Here is a 16393-nt window from a genome sequence, read left to right on the forward strand (position 1 = left end):
TAGCCGGTAGTATGGAATTAAATGTTGCTTTAATATTGTTAGCTGCCCGTTGCTAGAATAATTTATTAAGGTATTTCCTCGCGATTAAAGCTCTTCTATCGTTTCTCCCTCGCTAAGTGCTATTTAAATAATTCCTCTTTGTTCTACAGTAATGCCTTTCAGACACAAAAGTGTTAACACTTTACGTTTAACTGCTAAAAAATAGTCATATTAAAAAAAAGAACATTTATCGGTACTCTGATTTCAATTTTATTATAGCAGAGCTATAAAACACATCGCCAACTATTAATATTAATTTACAGTCTTTGAAGGCTACTGCAAATCATTTTGATCGCCACGCTGCCATTAATTCCCAATAACACGGGCATATCCAATAACTCATACAACAATAACTCTTTCCAGATAAATAAAAAGCATCGACATTTCAAAGATAGCACAATTTCCACGACTACCATAACGTGGCCCTGAAAATATTAAACGAGACAGAAGGCACACGCCCTAAAAACCACCGCCCCAACGATTCATCCATCTCCTCTTCTTGTTTCATCCCCATACCATTCTCGTTCTATTCTCACCAAGCTGAAATGAAAAACCAGCCGAACAGCTCGGATCCCGTCCCACGCCTCCTAGCAACTTGTAATTGCTACAGACGTACGCGAACTCCTGAACAAGCGTCGTATTTAGGTGACAGTAGTTTAGGGGAACGGCCTGTACACAGGATCACGGAGTTGAAAGGACGAGCGTCGGGTATCGTTGCGAGGAAGTTCCTCCAGGACGAGGACAGCCGGCGGTAAAATAGCCGAGAAAATTAGAAAACCCGCAACAAGGCGCTGTGATCCGGGTTCCTTAATGACAAAGCTGCCCGGCTGTATCGTTTCTGAGATTGTTCGTTCGTCTAGCCCTCGTCGCTGCCCCTTCCTTCGCCCCCTACCCTTTCTCTGTCTCTCTTGCTCGTCCTTGCATACGCTCTCTCTCTTCCTCTCTCTCTCTCTCTGTTTTCCTCTCGGCTTCTGTAATCTGGGTTACTCTACAATTAAGGTCAGGACGGTGGAACAGCGCTCGAAATAAGACAGCGTCGGAACAGAGATTGCACTCGACGATGAAACGATGCACCGAGTTGCATACATGTTCGATGGAGGGCTCGAAGATCGAGCATTCGATACCGCGAATGACAGCTGCGAAATGGCTAGCAACCAGTTTACTCTGTAGTTCCAGCAGCGTTAGTAATGTTCTGGTTACTTGGTCTGGGAATGGTTTAAGAAGGAAGATTGATCAGGGTGGGTTTTTCGAAGATTTACAGTGTGGTAAAATATATTGTATTGTTGGAGGTGATCTTGTGGCTCAGGAATGTTGGGGAAAATTGTTTTAGGGGCTAGACGATTCTTTTTGAGAATTTAATATTGTGTTTTATCCCAGTTTGAGGTTTTTTTGGTTAAGTGAACTTGAAATAATCGTTTTCTAGATTTAATTACAATTTATATAATTTTGGAAAATTACACCTGGAAACATTTCTTGTGGATCTTCGTGAATCACTGTCGACAATAAAAAAGATTAATTAGTAAATGAAAAAATATTTAAGTTTATACTATGATTAGCGTATCACTTGAAAAAAAAAGGAAGACATAATTATGTCATATCATTACGAATTTTCATTTATTCGTCTAACATTAATACTGAAAATCATTTCTATGGAAATTACTAGAAGAGAAACTACAACACAAAATGGATCAGGGATTTAATTAAAGATTCTCTTATTCTAAATTAGAATGACCAACACATGTCGTGATAGGATTTCCCCATGAATATAGCAACGCAATCAGCGTGCTACATTGCCTTTCTCATTTGAGATAAATCAGAGTACGAAACACCGTCACACCTGTTCGTCACGCGCGACCTACACAGAGAAGAAGCTACGTTTCTACGTCTCCCCGTGTCCGTCATTTAATTTCAATTCCAGCTTCCGGTAATTTGACTTTCATGGATATTCAGATCGTTCTGGGACGAGCGAGAGCGAGGCTCGATCGATTCCAAATTTCGCGTTCCATCATGTGGCTCTTTCTCTCTCTCCCTTTCTCTCCCTCTCTCCCACACACACACTCACACACACACACACACTCTCTCTCTATCGCTTTCTTGAAACGCGCTTAGAAACGCCTGGATAGAAATATCGATTCGCCAGTCGATTTCGTTAACATCGCATACAATAAAGTGTCTCTCGCAATCGATAAAACTCAACAGCACTATATCTGTATATATATATATATATTTTTTTATATGTATATAATTAGTAGAAACAAACCCTCTGCGATTTAGACCAGCTAAATGCCAACATCGGGCGGGCTATATATAGAATACTCTTAACTCTCGACTGATAACGTGTCATCGCAAAAGTTTTTTGTGTTTTATCGTAAACTCCATTCAGCGAACTGTTCAACTTCGGTTTCTGCTAGCCTACAGCTCTGCCTAATTTATACACACGGCGTGTCTGTAGAGATGCGTACGTACGCGTGTCTTTCTCTCTGGCTCTGCCTGTGTTCGTGTGTGTTGAACGATGTGTGTCTGTTTACGTATGTGTATGTCTGTTGGATAACTTTAAAACGCTACGTAATTACGGGTACAGCTCCTTTAACGCTCGTTTGGCGGTGCCTGGGTCGTTCGAGAGTTGGAGCGAGTTGGGAGAAGTTTGAACAAGTTGGAATAAATTGGAGTGTATTCAAAAGAATTGTAGATATCTTAAACTAATCACAAGAATTTAGTACCAATCACAAACGACCCATGCACCACCTTTTACAGCTCGAGAGTTAAATCACGTCTCGTTAGTTGCTATCTCGATCTCGATCGACGACAGAAAGCAGGCGAGAAACGATCCACAGTCGACTGTGTAGTTCATCACTGTTATTTCTTCCAGTTTCCAAATTGTTTCGCCCTAGCTTTCGCATCGGCCATCGAGAGAAGCCATTCTATTAAAAACAGCAGTCCCTCTAAGACACCCTACAAGGGCCGTGTCAGGTTAGGCTCGCGAATTAGCGTACAAAATCGTTAACGAAATTTCGGCTCGTTTACTCGGTTAAATACCTCTAGGTTTAACGTTTAATCCCTAAAGAGAGTCCTCTCTCGCTGATGTCGCTTTGACTTTGGTACGTGTGTGATAAGCTCGTGACCCTTAGCGAGTGGTCTTGAACGAAGCTTGGTCAGAGCTCTCCTCCGGCGTTTAAGTTATCGCGAGAAATCGTCGACGAGCTCGTCTCACAATCCCATCGCCTTCGTTCTCGGCTAGAACAAGTCGTCGACGATCGATGCGGCTTGATTCTCATCGAAATCTTAATTGGCCATGCCGGTTTGTCCTTTTGATTAGAGTTGCAAGCCTGGCAGTGCCCATATGTATAATTAACGCAGTGTCGAAGGTAAACGTCGTTCGCACGCGACTTCTCATTCTCTAATATTCTAATTTTGATATTCGTTTTCTGAAATTACGATTATTATCAGTAATTCGCGTGCAAACTACGTATGCCCCCTGGAATCTTAAGTTCTAATGTTTCCTATAATATCTATGTATTATAGTATTCTTAAGCTATTTTGATTCTCTACACGTTCTCTCTCAGAGGAAACGAAGTACAGAGGTGTACAGTTATAGTTACCATTTTCATTCAGAGTTGTAATTACCTGTGATATATTTATATTTCTTTATTCTTTCGGCAAAGGCGATTTCAAATTTAACCCTTTTGCCAATAACCGAATACTCAGATACCCTTTTCCCCATACTCTTTTTAATGGCGATAATTTTGGTTATTGGCATAAGAGTTACATATTTTCAAGTGCCCAAACTCTCAAATTTTGATATTTCCAAATTTTCTAGTTTCTTAATTTTCAAACGAATATTCAAATATTTAAAAATTCAAACTTTTGGTTTTCAAATTTTCAAATCTTCAAATTTTCAGATTTTCAAACCTTCAAATTTTCAAATTTTCAAATTTTCAAATTTTCAAATCTTCAAATTTTCAAACTTTCAAGTCTTTAAACCTTATCGTATTCTGGTACTGAAAATATCAAATCTTTTAATCTCATATATGTAAATTATGCCAATTCTCATATTTTTGAGACTTCATCACTTGTTAATTTCTGAAACAAAATCGGCTATATCGTCTCAAGTAATTTCGCAGACAAACTTGGAAAATGTACAATAACTATAACTAAACACCTCTGTAGATAATGGCGCAAGACTTGATACCGCGAAAAGAAACGTTAAAAGCGTGCTTTCCCTCGACAGTGGAACAGCTCAACGATTTCCGCCACGGTCAGCCCGACGGCGGGCAAAGGTTCGGGCTCGCTCGCCGCGATCGATGCCTGGTGAAATTAATTTGCAGCGTCGAAAAGGCTCGTCTGTCATCGTTTGGCGATCGCGACATTAATATTCGATCGCGAGGCGCGTTAATATATTCGATGGTGAAAATCAGAGGTGTTTAACGCCGCGTCGAGCGGACTGGTGCAACAGATGGTGGAAATGAAATTCGCGCGATAAAAAAGCGTCGTCAAAGGCGATAAGCGTTCGACTGAAAGCATAAATTTCTCGGTGGAAAAAAAATGCTCGCAGGTCTTTTTGTCAGTGAAGAATCGCCGTCGACGATTGTTGCTGAAGGAATTTGAAATCGTTTGTTCCTGTGCTCTGCTTGCTTGGGGATTCGTTAATATCTTCTGTGAAAGGAGGAACGTGATCGTTATTCTTGGAGATTATTGAGTTTCGCTGATTTGTAACGCACAGTATACTGAGCCTTGTATTTGCAACTTTGAAATTAGTACACTTTGTTTTCTCGTGGAATTATTCTGGTATCACTCTTGTTTTTGTTCGAAGGTGTGGTAAGCAATATTTGATTTCAGTTTACATTATACTTTTATGAGCAGACTCTCTGTATTATAATTAATTGTCTTTTCCAGTTAATAAACCACATAACTTTTAGTTATTACTCAAAAAGAACTAGATGTGTCCTCAGAAGAATTAACTTCTGATTAAAAACTCTAATCTTGCTGCTAATCAACTTAATAAGAAGCATTTTCTTGAATACACGAATATTACAAGTACCTTGAAGTTACGACACCATATCCTACGTATGTAATAGTTACAATGAATTGCATCATCGACTTACTTCTCTCGTTAATTACACGTTCCTTTCGTACGATCGAATTAATCTTTCCCTGGTGACCTCTTCACCAGTCACGGTGATTCACACCGTGGAATTTTCTAATATCTGGGCGAAAGGAAAACTTAGCGTGAACGCGTGGCTGAGAAACGAGCGTGAAACGGAATTAATTTCGTGTCCCTCGCATTCTTTACCGTCGAAACGTAATGCCAAAAATCGATCCTCGTGCATCGCTGCAGCAAGGAGACATTGCACAAACGGGTCCCTGTAATATATTTTTCAGCGAATCCGTCGAGGAACGACCTTGCAAGAACCTACTTTGCATGCGAAATAGGCGCCAAAGTTGGACCGTTCTAGTTCAATTAAATGTGTACTCGTAATTAGGGAAACTAAAGGGGTGATTGAAATTGGAGATACAATGGCTGATTAAGGACGTTCCTTTGGCCATTTGAATAGTTTTGGATTTTCTTCTTTTTTTATGAGGCTTTAATTGACTTCTAAGTCTTTAGTTATAAAATTTTAGAGTTTTGCAATACACTAGTCTAATTAAATTTTAAGATAAAGATTTGCATTCTTCAGGAAATTTTCAGGCAGTATTTGGATTAATATCATATTTTCGCCTCTGTAGATAGAATTTTCTACGTTCGTGTAGAAGATGGTCGACTGTCTATCTGTGATTGTAAGGCGAAACAGCCTCTTATTTCTTGTAATATGGACTTGCGTTTTATTATATTCTTGTTTTGCAAGGGAAGAGTTCTTTGATTCAGTTTCCTTTTCTTAAAAATACAAATTCTATATCGTTACCTTCAATTAAGATGTAAACACAAACTTGTTGAAAATATTTACGTCATTTCCCCTTATAAACACAGATACAGTTGTGGCAGTAGTTACAGCAAGGAGATTTTACTTTTTGAGAAAATATTCATAAGTAATTTTAGAGTTTCCAGTTCTCAGAAAAGATATTTTTCTGTTTTCTTCATGTCACAGTATGGTCTTTGTTAATCCAACTTCTTGACTATATCATGAATTTTGGTCCTTCTGATTGTAATTCCATCCTTCCTTTATTTTTCAAAAAAGAACGTACATAAATTAAAAATATTTTAGACCTACATCAATCTTCATAAAAGGGCAGGACAAGTTATCATAATTTATCAGATCGTAATTTGTAATTTCATTGTAATATCGTAATTTGTGAAATCCAGTTTCGATAAGATTTGAACATTTGCATGCCATAATATTGGTAGAAAATCCCCCTAGTGTATATATTAAATCGTAACTTTTGAGATAAGCTGAGTTACTATGAATAGTAATAATACGTAGAACGATTTGGTACTTTCGATAGATAATGCGAATATATTCCTTCGAATAAATACCACCAGCGAATAGCAATAATAATTACTATGCGTCGCATCGCGTTAATAATAAATGCTCTTGTTTTTCGATGCAATGTTATGATGTAATGCACGCATTGCTCAATTATAAGCAATTTGCATTATTAACAGAATATTATTTCGATAAATGGACCAAGAAACTCTGTATTGGGACCAGATGCGAATTAATGCAATTGCAAATGTGATGGACAATATTGTATGCATAATTGCACAGTCGTTAACTCGTATGCTAATAAACTGATCGATCATATGATTATAAGTCGTAAATAGTTGAGCAAAGAGAAAATTGCTTCTTTCAATATTAAAGCCAGAAGAAATATAATTTATTTTCTTCTTTATACATCAAATTAATAAGATAAGAATAATCAATACCGTGAAATAATAAATACCTAAAAAATTAAGTGTTATAACATTGTCATTCTTAAAATTTAAACTCATCGATTTTAAAGATATAATTAAATATGTAAAACTGTAATATTGATTCATTCGAAGTTACTACCTTCAAAATAAATGTATTTCACAGCTAGTACTATAGTAATCCTAAAAACCACGAGCACCAATTATAATTAAGTCCCTCATTTCTATATATTATATTTTTTAACAATTCCAACAATACTCCACATTGATGTACATCACTAAGTCTACTTAACTCAAGGATCCACAATTACGAAACAGCACGTAGAGGGAAGAACAGATAAAACTACGCCATATGAAAATGACTAGGATACAGGATAACAACAGCCACGTAATCGCTATATCTTCGTCGATTACAAACGAAACGAGCGCGGTGGCACCAGTTTCGAGACCTTCATTTCGAATTATACGCTCGCACGTGCGGCAGGCCTGACTATACGAACCGTTTGCATGCCAGGACGAATTTCAGTAGCTCCGAAACCTTTGCCCCAGCGAACAGAAAGAGCACGCGATCTCGCGAACCTCCAGAGCATAAATGTCAGTGGAAAAAAAAGGGAAGAGGAAGCCAGGGAACAGAGAAAGGAGAACGCGAGGATCGTTGCACGCTGTTGCACCATTGAATTATTGCATGCAAAAATAATTCCACTGGATGCATCTTACTTTACAAGTTTATATCGTGGCTCACATTAAGCTTATTTAAAATGCCCATGTTCAAGAGCATATTCTAAGAATTTCTTGTTCACTGGAATTTAACATTGCACCGACTTCTAGTAGTTTGTGTTTATGATCCTCTAATATAAGTGAAGTAAGATGGAGATTCCTTTTGAGTGTCTTGAATTAGTAATAGGTTCGAGGATGATATAACGCGTGGTAAAAGTAACGCAATTCCATTTGTCATTAAAATAAATGTATAACAAGAATGAAAAATTTAATTTGCGATTTAAGCGTATAGGCTGTATAATAATGTAAAAAATAATTATTTTTTTTCGTTATACAATGAATGAAAGAGTCATTATATTTACTCATGAGTCAAGCTTGGCTGTCGTGGAAAGACTGAATTAAAGTTTGTAAAGGGATGGCTCGACTGGCTGAAATTAATTGCTTAGGAAATACAAAAGTATGCCAAGCAAATTGCTAACAGAAAGTTCAGGTTTCGATAGACTAATACAGCCTTATAAAGGACAAGGTATGTTGTTGTGTAGTTTTGCAAAAAGCAGAAAAATAGAATTCTTCCAAATTAGCAACCCAAAAAGTGAAGAAATAAAAAATTAGCTGTATAAAAGTAAAATAAATGTTGCTACAAAAATGAAACCGATTTTCAAAGTACTCTAAGTAAAATGTTGAATTAGAAACAATTTCTTTTAGAGAAATATTACACTATAATTCCATTTTAAGACATGTATAATAGTATGATACAGAAAATTTGCAACTTTTTAGTTGATTAACCTCCACAAGTTACTAGATACTTTCTATACCAATTTAAAGTTGGATTGATATAAATACTGTGACGCTGCCAGATCAGATAAGAGCTAAAATATCCTAAGTGTTATCTTTTCACTGCACACTTTAAATTCGACGAAATTTCCTTCTTTTTCGAAAGGAACCATTCGCGCCCTCGAAAATCGCAACTAAGTTTGATTGTTCTCAAAGCCAGGGTTGATTGCCACTCTATCAGGCACGGGCTCGTCGGTATCAAGTGTTAAGGCCAGCGATTGTAAACTTTAGTGGTTGTGAAACGTGCACTCGTCGCGTTCGGAATGTTGGAATCTCGATTGAACGTGAACTCGCGAATAACAATCACGAACCGTTCGCGAGTGGATGAGCGCGAAGGAACTTTAATCGATGTGTAACGTTTGTGCGTGTATGGAAATTGGAGTCTTTGGATTGCGTACGAGTGCCTCCTCCAAATCTGGGTCAAAGTCTTTGACTCATAAACGATTCTGCATTGCAGAAGAATTCTGTTCGGCGCGAAGCAACATCTCTCGCTTATTGCAAAACTTGTTTCCCATTAGATAAAAAAAAAAATTGACGAGTGGAAACAGTCGATCGCGTTTCACTTCGAAGAATTTCATAAAAACGTTAGCAACACTTTGATCAAAATTCAGGGTGTCCTGTAATAAATGGGCAATGCTTCTGGGACCGATTCAGAAGCTAAAAATAATGGAAAAAGTTCATATAAACATATATTCCATTTGACCTTGTTTACGAGTTGCGCCAGGACACTTGAAATCCCTAATATATGCAAGATCTGTTAAAAGAGTTGAAATACTCTGATACAAAATTGAACAAGGGGTTTGAACAAATTCGGGAAACATCAAGGAGTATCGTAAGTGCATTCACATCGATCACAAGTCTCCATACATACATTGAAATACAAGGTAATCGTTTTGAGCATCTCCTACGAAGGTAATCAGATACCAAATAACAGATTACAAAACTCGCTATATCTCGTAAACAAGGTCAAACAGGACATATGTTAATATGAACTATTTTCCTTATTTTTAGGTACTGAATCAGCCTCTGAAGTATTGTCCACATATTACAGGACACCCTGTATACAATTAACGATAACGACTGCGATATTTGGTAGAAAGGGACGAACTTAAAATGTAAAGTGACTGATAAGATAAAAATTCAAGGTGGGCGTATAAATTAGAGAAATTTATATTTAGAGAATTTGTATGCAAAATGCGGAATATTCTAGACCCTGGCACACCTTGCGTACTAGAAAGGTTGTCGTGGATTTCAGCGATTAATCGATAGACTGTTCTGTCGGTTCGCAAACGATGTCGGCCCACAAGGTTCCGCCAACTTTTTGCAAAACGGTGCCCAGGTTAATATATCGTCGCGTGCAACGGGTAATTCCTTAATATTGCATAATGCCTGTAATGGTAACAATTACATCCTGCTGGTCGCGCAACAGACTTTACACGCGAGTGCACAGCTCGTAATGACGTACTTAGAAGTAATGATTGGCTAGCGGTGTTATCTCTCTGCCTCGTTTTTTTAACCATAAATTTAACCTGTCGTAACAGCATGAACAAATATTTTCCACATACATTTAAAAAAACATCAGACCTTATTTAAAAATCAATGGAACTAAAATCAATTGAAGAATAGAAGAATAAAATTCTTACTATTTAATTACTAAAAAGAAGAGAAAGTAGGCTTGAATTGAATTTCTTCCCAAGCATTCGTTGCTCGTTACTTTCACTTGATAGAATTCGCTTGAATTTCATTCTACAGATGTTCGGAAGATAATACAGTTTCTCTGATACCATGGCGAAGTCGAATCATCTAAATCCAATCCCAGGTCATCATATTTGCAATCAGACTTTATGGCGATCGAAGAACTCGAGAGAAAGGATCGCAAACTACCCCGTACGAATTCAGGCTAGAAATCACGAATTTAAATATTCTCGAGGAGAGACGGGCTCGAGGAAACCAATTCCTACTTCCACCCTCTCGATTCTCCTTTTTTCGTTCATTGTTCCGCTTCGATACTCAAAGATATCGGAAACGGGGGCAAACGCCTCCCTCGGCCGTGTTCCTCTCGCGATACGGTCACGGTCTGTTCCTCCCTTTTTCTCATTTTCACGTTTCTTCGGAATAATGACCTTCTAGTGGCAGGAAAATAAATTGGCTGTCGACGGTCCTATGCTTGTAACGATCGATTAACTTTTGTCCCATTTCTAATAGCCTCCTCCTATCTACTATGTACACTCCACGATCGACGCTGACTTTTTATCCCCGAAATGAAGGCAGTTTGTCTATGTTAGGCGAAGAAAATTTTCTTTACTTATTTTATTGGAAACTTAAGGAACCCAACTACGGAGCTCCATTTTAAACGAAAAATTACAGAACCTCGTAACCCACTTTCTGTCAAATCATTCAAGTTACTTTGATTTAGTTTTTTTTACTAACTGTGAGTATAAATTATTGAAAGAATGATACAAAATTGTTGTTCACCAAAAATAGGCATCATTTCCTATACTTTGTCAGATAATGTATTTAGCAATTTTACTTTTCACATAAAATAACGTAATCAAAATGGAATTAATTAAACTCTCAATGCAATTAGGAGCATATTCTTACCACTTTGTCAAGTCTATATCCACCATGCTTCTCCACGGTATAATTAGAAAGGTAAACCTAAGAAGTTAGACAACTCTGTCCCATCTGTGCTTATCTTCCCTTTCGTGAACTTGGGTAGTTTAAGAGAATTTTGATCCTCCGAAATTGGCGTACTCTACTATACATGATGACGCAACGAAGTTCCTCTCTGGTATCGTTTGAGTATCTCACTTGGCGTTTAGCACGGGCAAACTGTGTTTCATTTCAAACGATAGTATAACGTTTGCGAAATTTTGGGTGCCTTAATCGTCCTATTCGCATACGCAACGTGGAGTGGTCGATTTGATCGCGTTTGTTTTCTGCTCACGTTCGCACATAAATTCAGATGCATTCATCGTCACAAACGTGTGTGAAAATGGCTTTCGAAGAAAAATTTGTAATACGAAAATCATAAAATACGTGAAAGTATTTTAAATAAAAAATTATCATTTCTTTAGATTTCATTATAAATTAATTTTCTTTTTACTAGAATCACAGTGACCGTATAACATTATGTTAAAACATTTAGAATATACCAGCTAAAGGTTAGTAGAGGGAATTATTTGGAATATTAAATATTTTAAAGTAGCAAAATTTATTTATATTTAAATTGAATATAAGATGCGATTATGAAGCAAGAAAATATATTTCAGAGGTAACGTTATTACAAGGGTCTGTAATCTTCCAGGATGTTTCTGAGACAAAATTGTGCTATCACGTCCTGATATCTCGAGCGTTTCTCTCCTTCTCTGTCTCTGGCTCCATTCATGATTCCATTCATTCGAAATTATTCCGGGGAATTCTTGGCCGAGGAGACTGTAGTGTTATAAAAAGTACATGAATGAGACGAGGGGACGTAAAAATCCTTGAACAATGAAAGAATAATGGAAGTCTTTAATAAATCATACAATGAACCACGCACAGTTGAAAGAATCGAGTAATACAAAATTTATATCGCTCGTTATTATTTAAAAGTCAGCGGCAGTTCACTTTAGAAAATATTAAAGAGATCTGTCGATTGCTAAAGGAAATAGTAATAAAAACAGAAATTTTATTTTAGTATATGCATGTGAACAAGTTTCGCGATTTATTAAAGCATTTCCATTCTACAAAATAAATCCATCGTTTGCTCGACGGATTTGCAGCTCATCAAAAATATTTGCAGAAATTCTCCATCTACTTAACGAACCCACTATTTGCTCAAAAACTTCACTGCTTACCTCACGAATTCTACAACTTGTTCGCGAAATTTTCTCTTCGCTCAAAAAATTCACCAACTCGCTAAAAATATCGCGTTTCACTGAACAATTTTGCGATCTTCCCACAAATTTCGCTATTCCTTAAGAAAATTGCGATTTACTTAATGAACTTACGTTATACCGAAAGGAACCGCGATTTACTTATGCAAAATTCACGTAATCACCATTTAAGAACATCTCCCAGCGCATTTTATAAATACACGTCGAAATTCACGTGGCAGAGAGCATCCTAGTCGGTGCACGCTACGAGAAAAAAAAAGGTTCCGCCGTCTCGACGCTCGACCTTTTAGAGATTATGTTCATTTGCATATTACGTGGCAGCGAGGTCGCGTGTGTCTGTGTGTGGAAGCTTGCCAAGAGCGAGGAGAATCGGGGAAGCCCGCGGTTCTGCTCGAGATTGTCGATACCGCAACTTTCGATAGCGAGTAAGCGAAAAAAAAAAGCTCTCGTCTTTTATTATTCGCCTCTAGACCGAGCTCGACCATGCACGCCGAAACCGACCAGCGAAACCGTGACGCTCCAATTGCGCCAAAACATCCCGCCATAACGTGCCAATTGCGATTTGGAATGCAACGCGCAACTCCAGTCTTCTTTCCTTCTTTTTTTTTTATTTTGGCTTTGTCGAGAATCGCGCGGTAAAACGTTAGTGGAATCGCTATTGTAGATAGATGCAATGGTTTTAGCTTTTTTAGGGATATCGACACATGTGTATACGTTTAGGTTCCTTTTTAGGCTCCAATATTGTTAATAGAAATTGTAAATGGGATAGAATATTTATAATTGAGAAGCTTGGAAATATTTATATCAGAGCCTATACCTTTTGTTTTGGAATGTAACTCGGTGCTTCATGTAATATTGAAATTTATTCAATTGTTAGAATTGTGTAAACTGAAGTTTTGTTAGATGAAGTGATATTTCGACTTTAAGTAAGCATAGCTCTTTGAGAGCTCCTTATGATAGTCATTATTATTCCTAAATAATCCCAATTAAATCACCTCAAAACCATTTCCACCATAGCAGCAAAATTAACCCAAATTTTCTACATCCTAGTCGCCTCGAAACGACAAAATCTTCTTAATTAAGAGAATTCAGAATCAATGGCTAACACAGGCTATTCGATTGGCTGTGAAGGAACTAATTTTATCGTCGCCTGAAGGAATCGGTCGTCGAAAAACCATCCCTTCCAGACCTTTTTATCGCCCTAGGCCAAAGCCTCTCAATAACGGAACTTCGATCAGCCTTTGGAAAGGAACTTCCGTCGATGAAGTTACATCGTTACAACCTCTGTTTACATTTCCTTCGCGAAGTATACTGACCTTCTGACGCTGCGAGCAACGATCGATTACCCCGTGACATCTATGTATATATAGGCTCTTCGAGATATCAAACGTAATTGTTGCTCCAATATGCTCCTGGCGCCAATGATTCATGTGGTAGCAACATTGCTGCAAGATATTGCTTTGCTCCATAGACAGAGACATGAAACGCCGCGAGGAAGCTTGCAAAATGGAATTTGAGACAGCTTCCACACGAGGGACTTACGAAATTTGGGTTCGTGGTAGATGGGTATCGGTCTTTGAGACGTTCTTGTGACTCATAGTTAACCTTAATAGACATGATGTTAGTATTATAACATAGTATAGTAAGATCACTGTGGTCTTGTTATGAAAAGTTGTTAATAGTGATCTATAGGAAAATCACAAATTTTGAAACTTTGCTAACCATGGATAATGTTCATATTCAATATTAAAACCTGAATTAGTATGAATGTTACGTGTTTCGTTATATCAGTTAAGGGTCCACGTTATTTTTGTTTTTCCTAGAGATGCAATAGAAATTGCTATGTTTCTTATTTAGTATTACAACTGAATGAATTCTTTTATTTATATTGCATTGGGATAATAAGAGTTAGACAATGTCCACTTTGTATTAAATGATTAGCTTAGATCGTTACCACAAAGTGTTACGAATATACACAAAGTTGCAAATACTCAATTACAATATTTTCAGACTAAAGACCTTATACAACAACTTTGCTATTATATTCCTCAGATAAAACTAATAATTCTTCCAACCTCCGTATCTGTAGCTCAGAAATCAAATTCCTTCATCAACCTTCGTGTAATCTCAATTTCTCGAAGTACCGATCTCTCAGGTTTTAGTGAACGCTTATCCCTCGACCACTATTAAAGGAGGAGCAAACGATAAGACTTCTTACGCAAATCATACTGTAATAAAACACACCTATAGTGTACATATCGGTCGCGTAGTAATTAAGGAAGATAGCTTCGAATAGGCCACATTTTGACTTACGTTCTCCGCGTTCGACGATGCTGTCTAGTGGCGTATCCAAGAACATTTCCCACTGGAAACGTCGTTTTCTTTCGTCTGTACCTGTTCAGGTGTTTCACCCACTGTGCTGCATACGTTTCTCTGTACATGTGTGGGCGATGATGCGTATGGGTGGGTGGCAAGTGAAGGGGATCGGGTTGGGTGTGACGTAAGTGTGATGGTCTCGAGATGGATAGTGGTAGGAGATACAACGGCCGAGGGTGGGAACCGCGGAAAAGAGTGTGTTAGGCCTAGAAGTCGGACTGTGACGTGGCCAGGGCACTCTCGGCCGTTTCCTCGCGTCGTCATAATGGCCTGGTCACCTCGCCGCACTCGCAGTGCAGATGATGACCCCGACGATCCACGCGGTTGCTTATTGAGTGGTCACTGGAAAATAGAAAAAGACGATTATTGTAAAAGTTGACAATAGATAGGCTTGGAAAGAAAAGAAGACTATCCCTTTGTGGTCTCTACCATTGCATGAAGTCACACTACAATTTACACCAGAAGTTACACTAGAGTTCTCCTCCCAGACATGTTTATTAAAAATGCTAGTTTAAGGTGCACCAAAAAATACTTTTTCATTTCTTTCGACTGTAAACTTCATACAAATAATGAGAAATGCAAATTTAATTAACGAAATTATTTCTTGGTGTAGATCTGAACTTGTCATTTTTTTCAACTGAGTTCTTTAACGAAACCTTGCGATTCGTTTTAATAAAAAGATAGATAATGTATCCCATTTAAATTGGATTCTGTATCTAAGATACAGGAAACGTTCTAAATTCCGCAACATGAAATTTAACAACTTTAGAATACAATATGCTGTACCTCAACCTCTCGAAGCTTTATTAATCTCTAAAGTTATTTTCACATAACGTGGCAGGTATAAGGGTAAAACTCCGATAGTTTGCAGCATTGCATAGTATGTATATAATTTATGAGCTTAATATCATCTACATTATTATTTTAGTATCAATTACTGGCGAGCCAAAAATTAAAAAAGTTTCAGCCACGATGTAGCATTACACAATATTGAACGAACATAAACATACACTAGCATATAATCAAACTCAATTTAAACACGAGTTTGCAAAATTCATTCCATGAAAATTTAGACAAACTTTAGCAGGCTAAAATATAATTATCTCATTTCAAATACTGTAATGTAACCGTAATTAAAACTGCAATTATAAGCATTGCATGTAACTCTAACTCCTCGAAAAGCTCGTTCATCGATCTCCAAAAGGAATCCCCGATCCACCGCCATCCGCTCGAAAAGAGACTCAAATAATCCACCCACTGGCCAAAGAGCCGCATCTCATAAAAGACCACTGGTCTCACGCTACGTCAGTCTCTCCCATCCACCTTTCAAAGGATCAATCTCCGCGAACAATGGCCGCAGCAGACGCGAATAATTTTCTATGCCAGGGATCCAGGTTGGATAGCCCGACGTGTGCACAATGGCCGCGAGGAGTCACGGTGGCCGTGGCCAAAATTAACTTTCGTCGCAGCCTGGGCCAGGCGAGTGATCCATTGGAATCTCTGTCGATCCATTCGTCGTCCCTCAAAAACGCTTCAACCCGAATTCCGCGGATTGGTACTCCTGATTACGCTCCAGGGGCGGAGAATAGAGCTCGCCAAACCGCTACAAAAGGGGCTCCATTGTCGAATCGAGAGAGACAGAGCTCGAGGGAGACGAGGCGCATAGAGAAAGCTTCGACGGAAATCGGCGCAGCGCGCGAACGAC

General features: G+C 38.1%; 1 protein-coding gene across 1 annotated transcript in view; it reads right to left on the reverse strand.

The window, feature by feature from the left end:
- Window positions 1–14941: 14941 nt before the first annotated feature.
- Teh1 (tipE homolog 1 phospholipid transfer protein) overlaps window positions 14942–16393 on the reverse strand; it is a 47401-nt gene continuing 45949 nt past the window's right edge. Inside the window, exon 3 of the mRNA XM_076388885.1 lies at window positions 14942–15030. Within this exon, the coding sequence (XP_076245000.1) occupies window positions 14949–15030 (82 nt within the window). The 3' untranslated portion in view covers window positions 14942–14948. The remainder of the gene's footprint in view (window positions 15031–16393) is intronic.

The sequence above is a fragment of the Calliopsis andreniformis genome, chromosome 12, assembly GCF_051401765.1.
Source record: "Calliopsis andreniformis isolate RMS-2024a chromosome 12, iyCalAndr_principal, whole genome shotgun sequence".
Lineage (NCBI taxonomy): Eukaryota > Metazoa > Arthropoda > Insecta > Hymenoptera > Andrenidae > Calliopsis > Calliopsis andreniformis.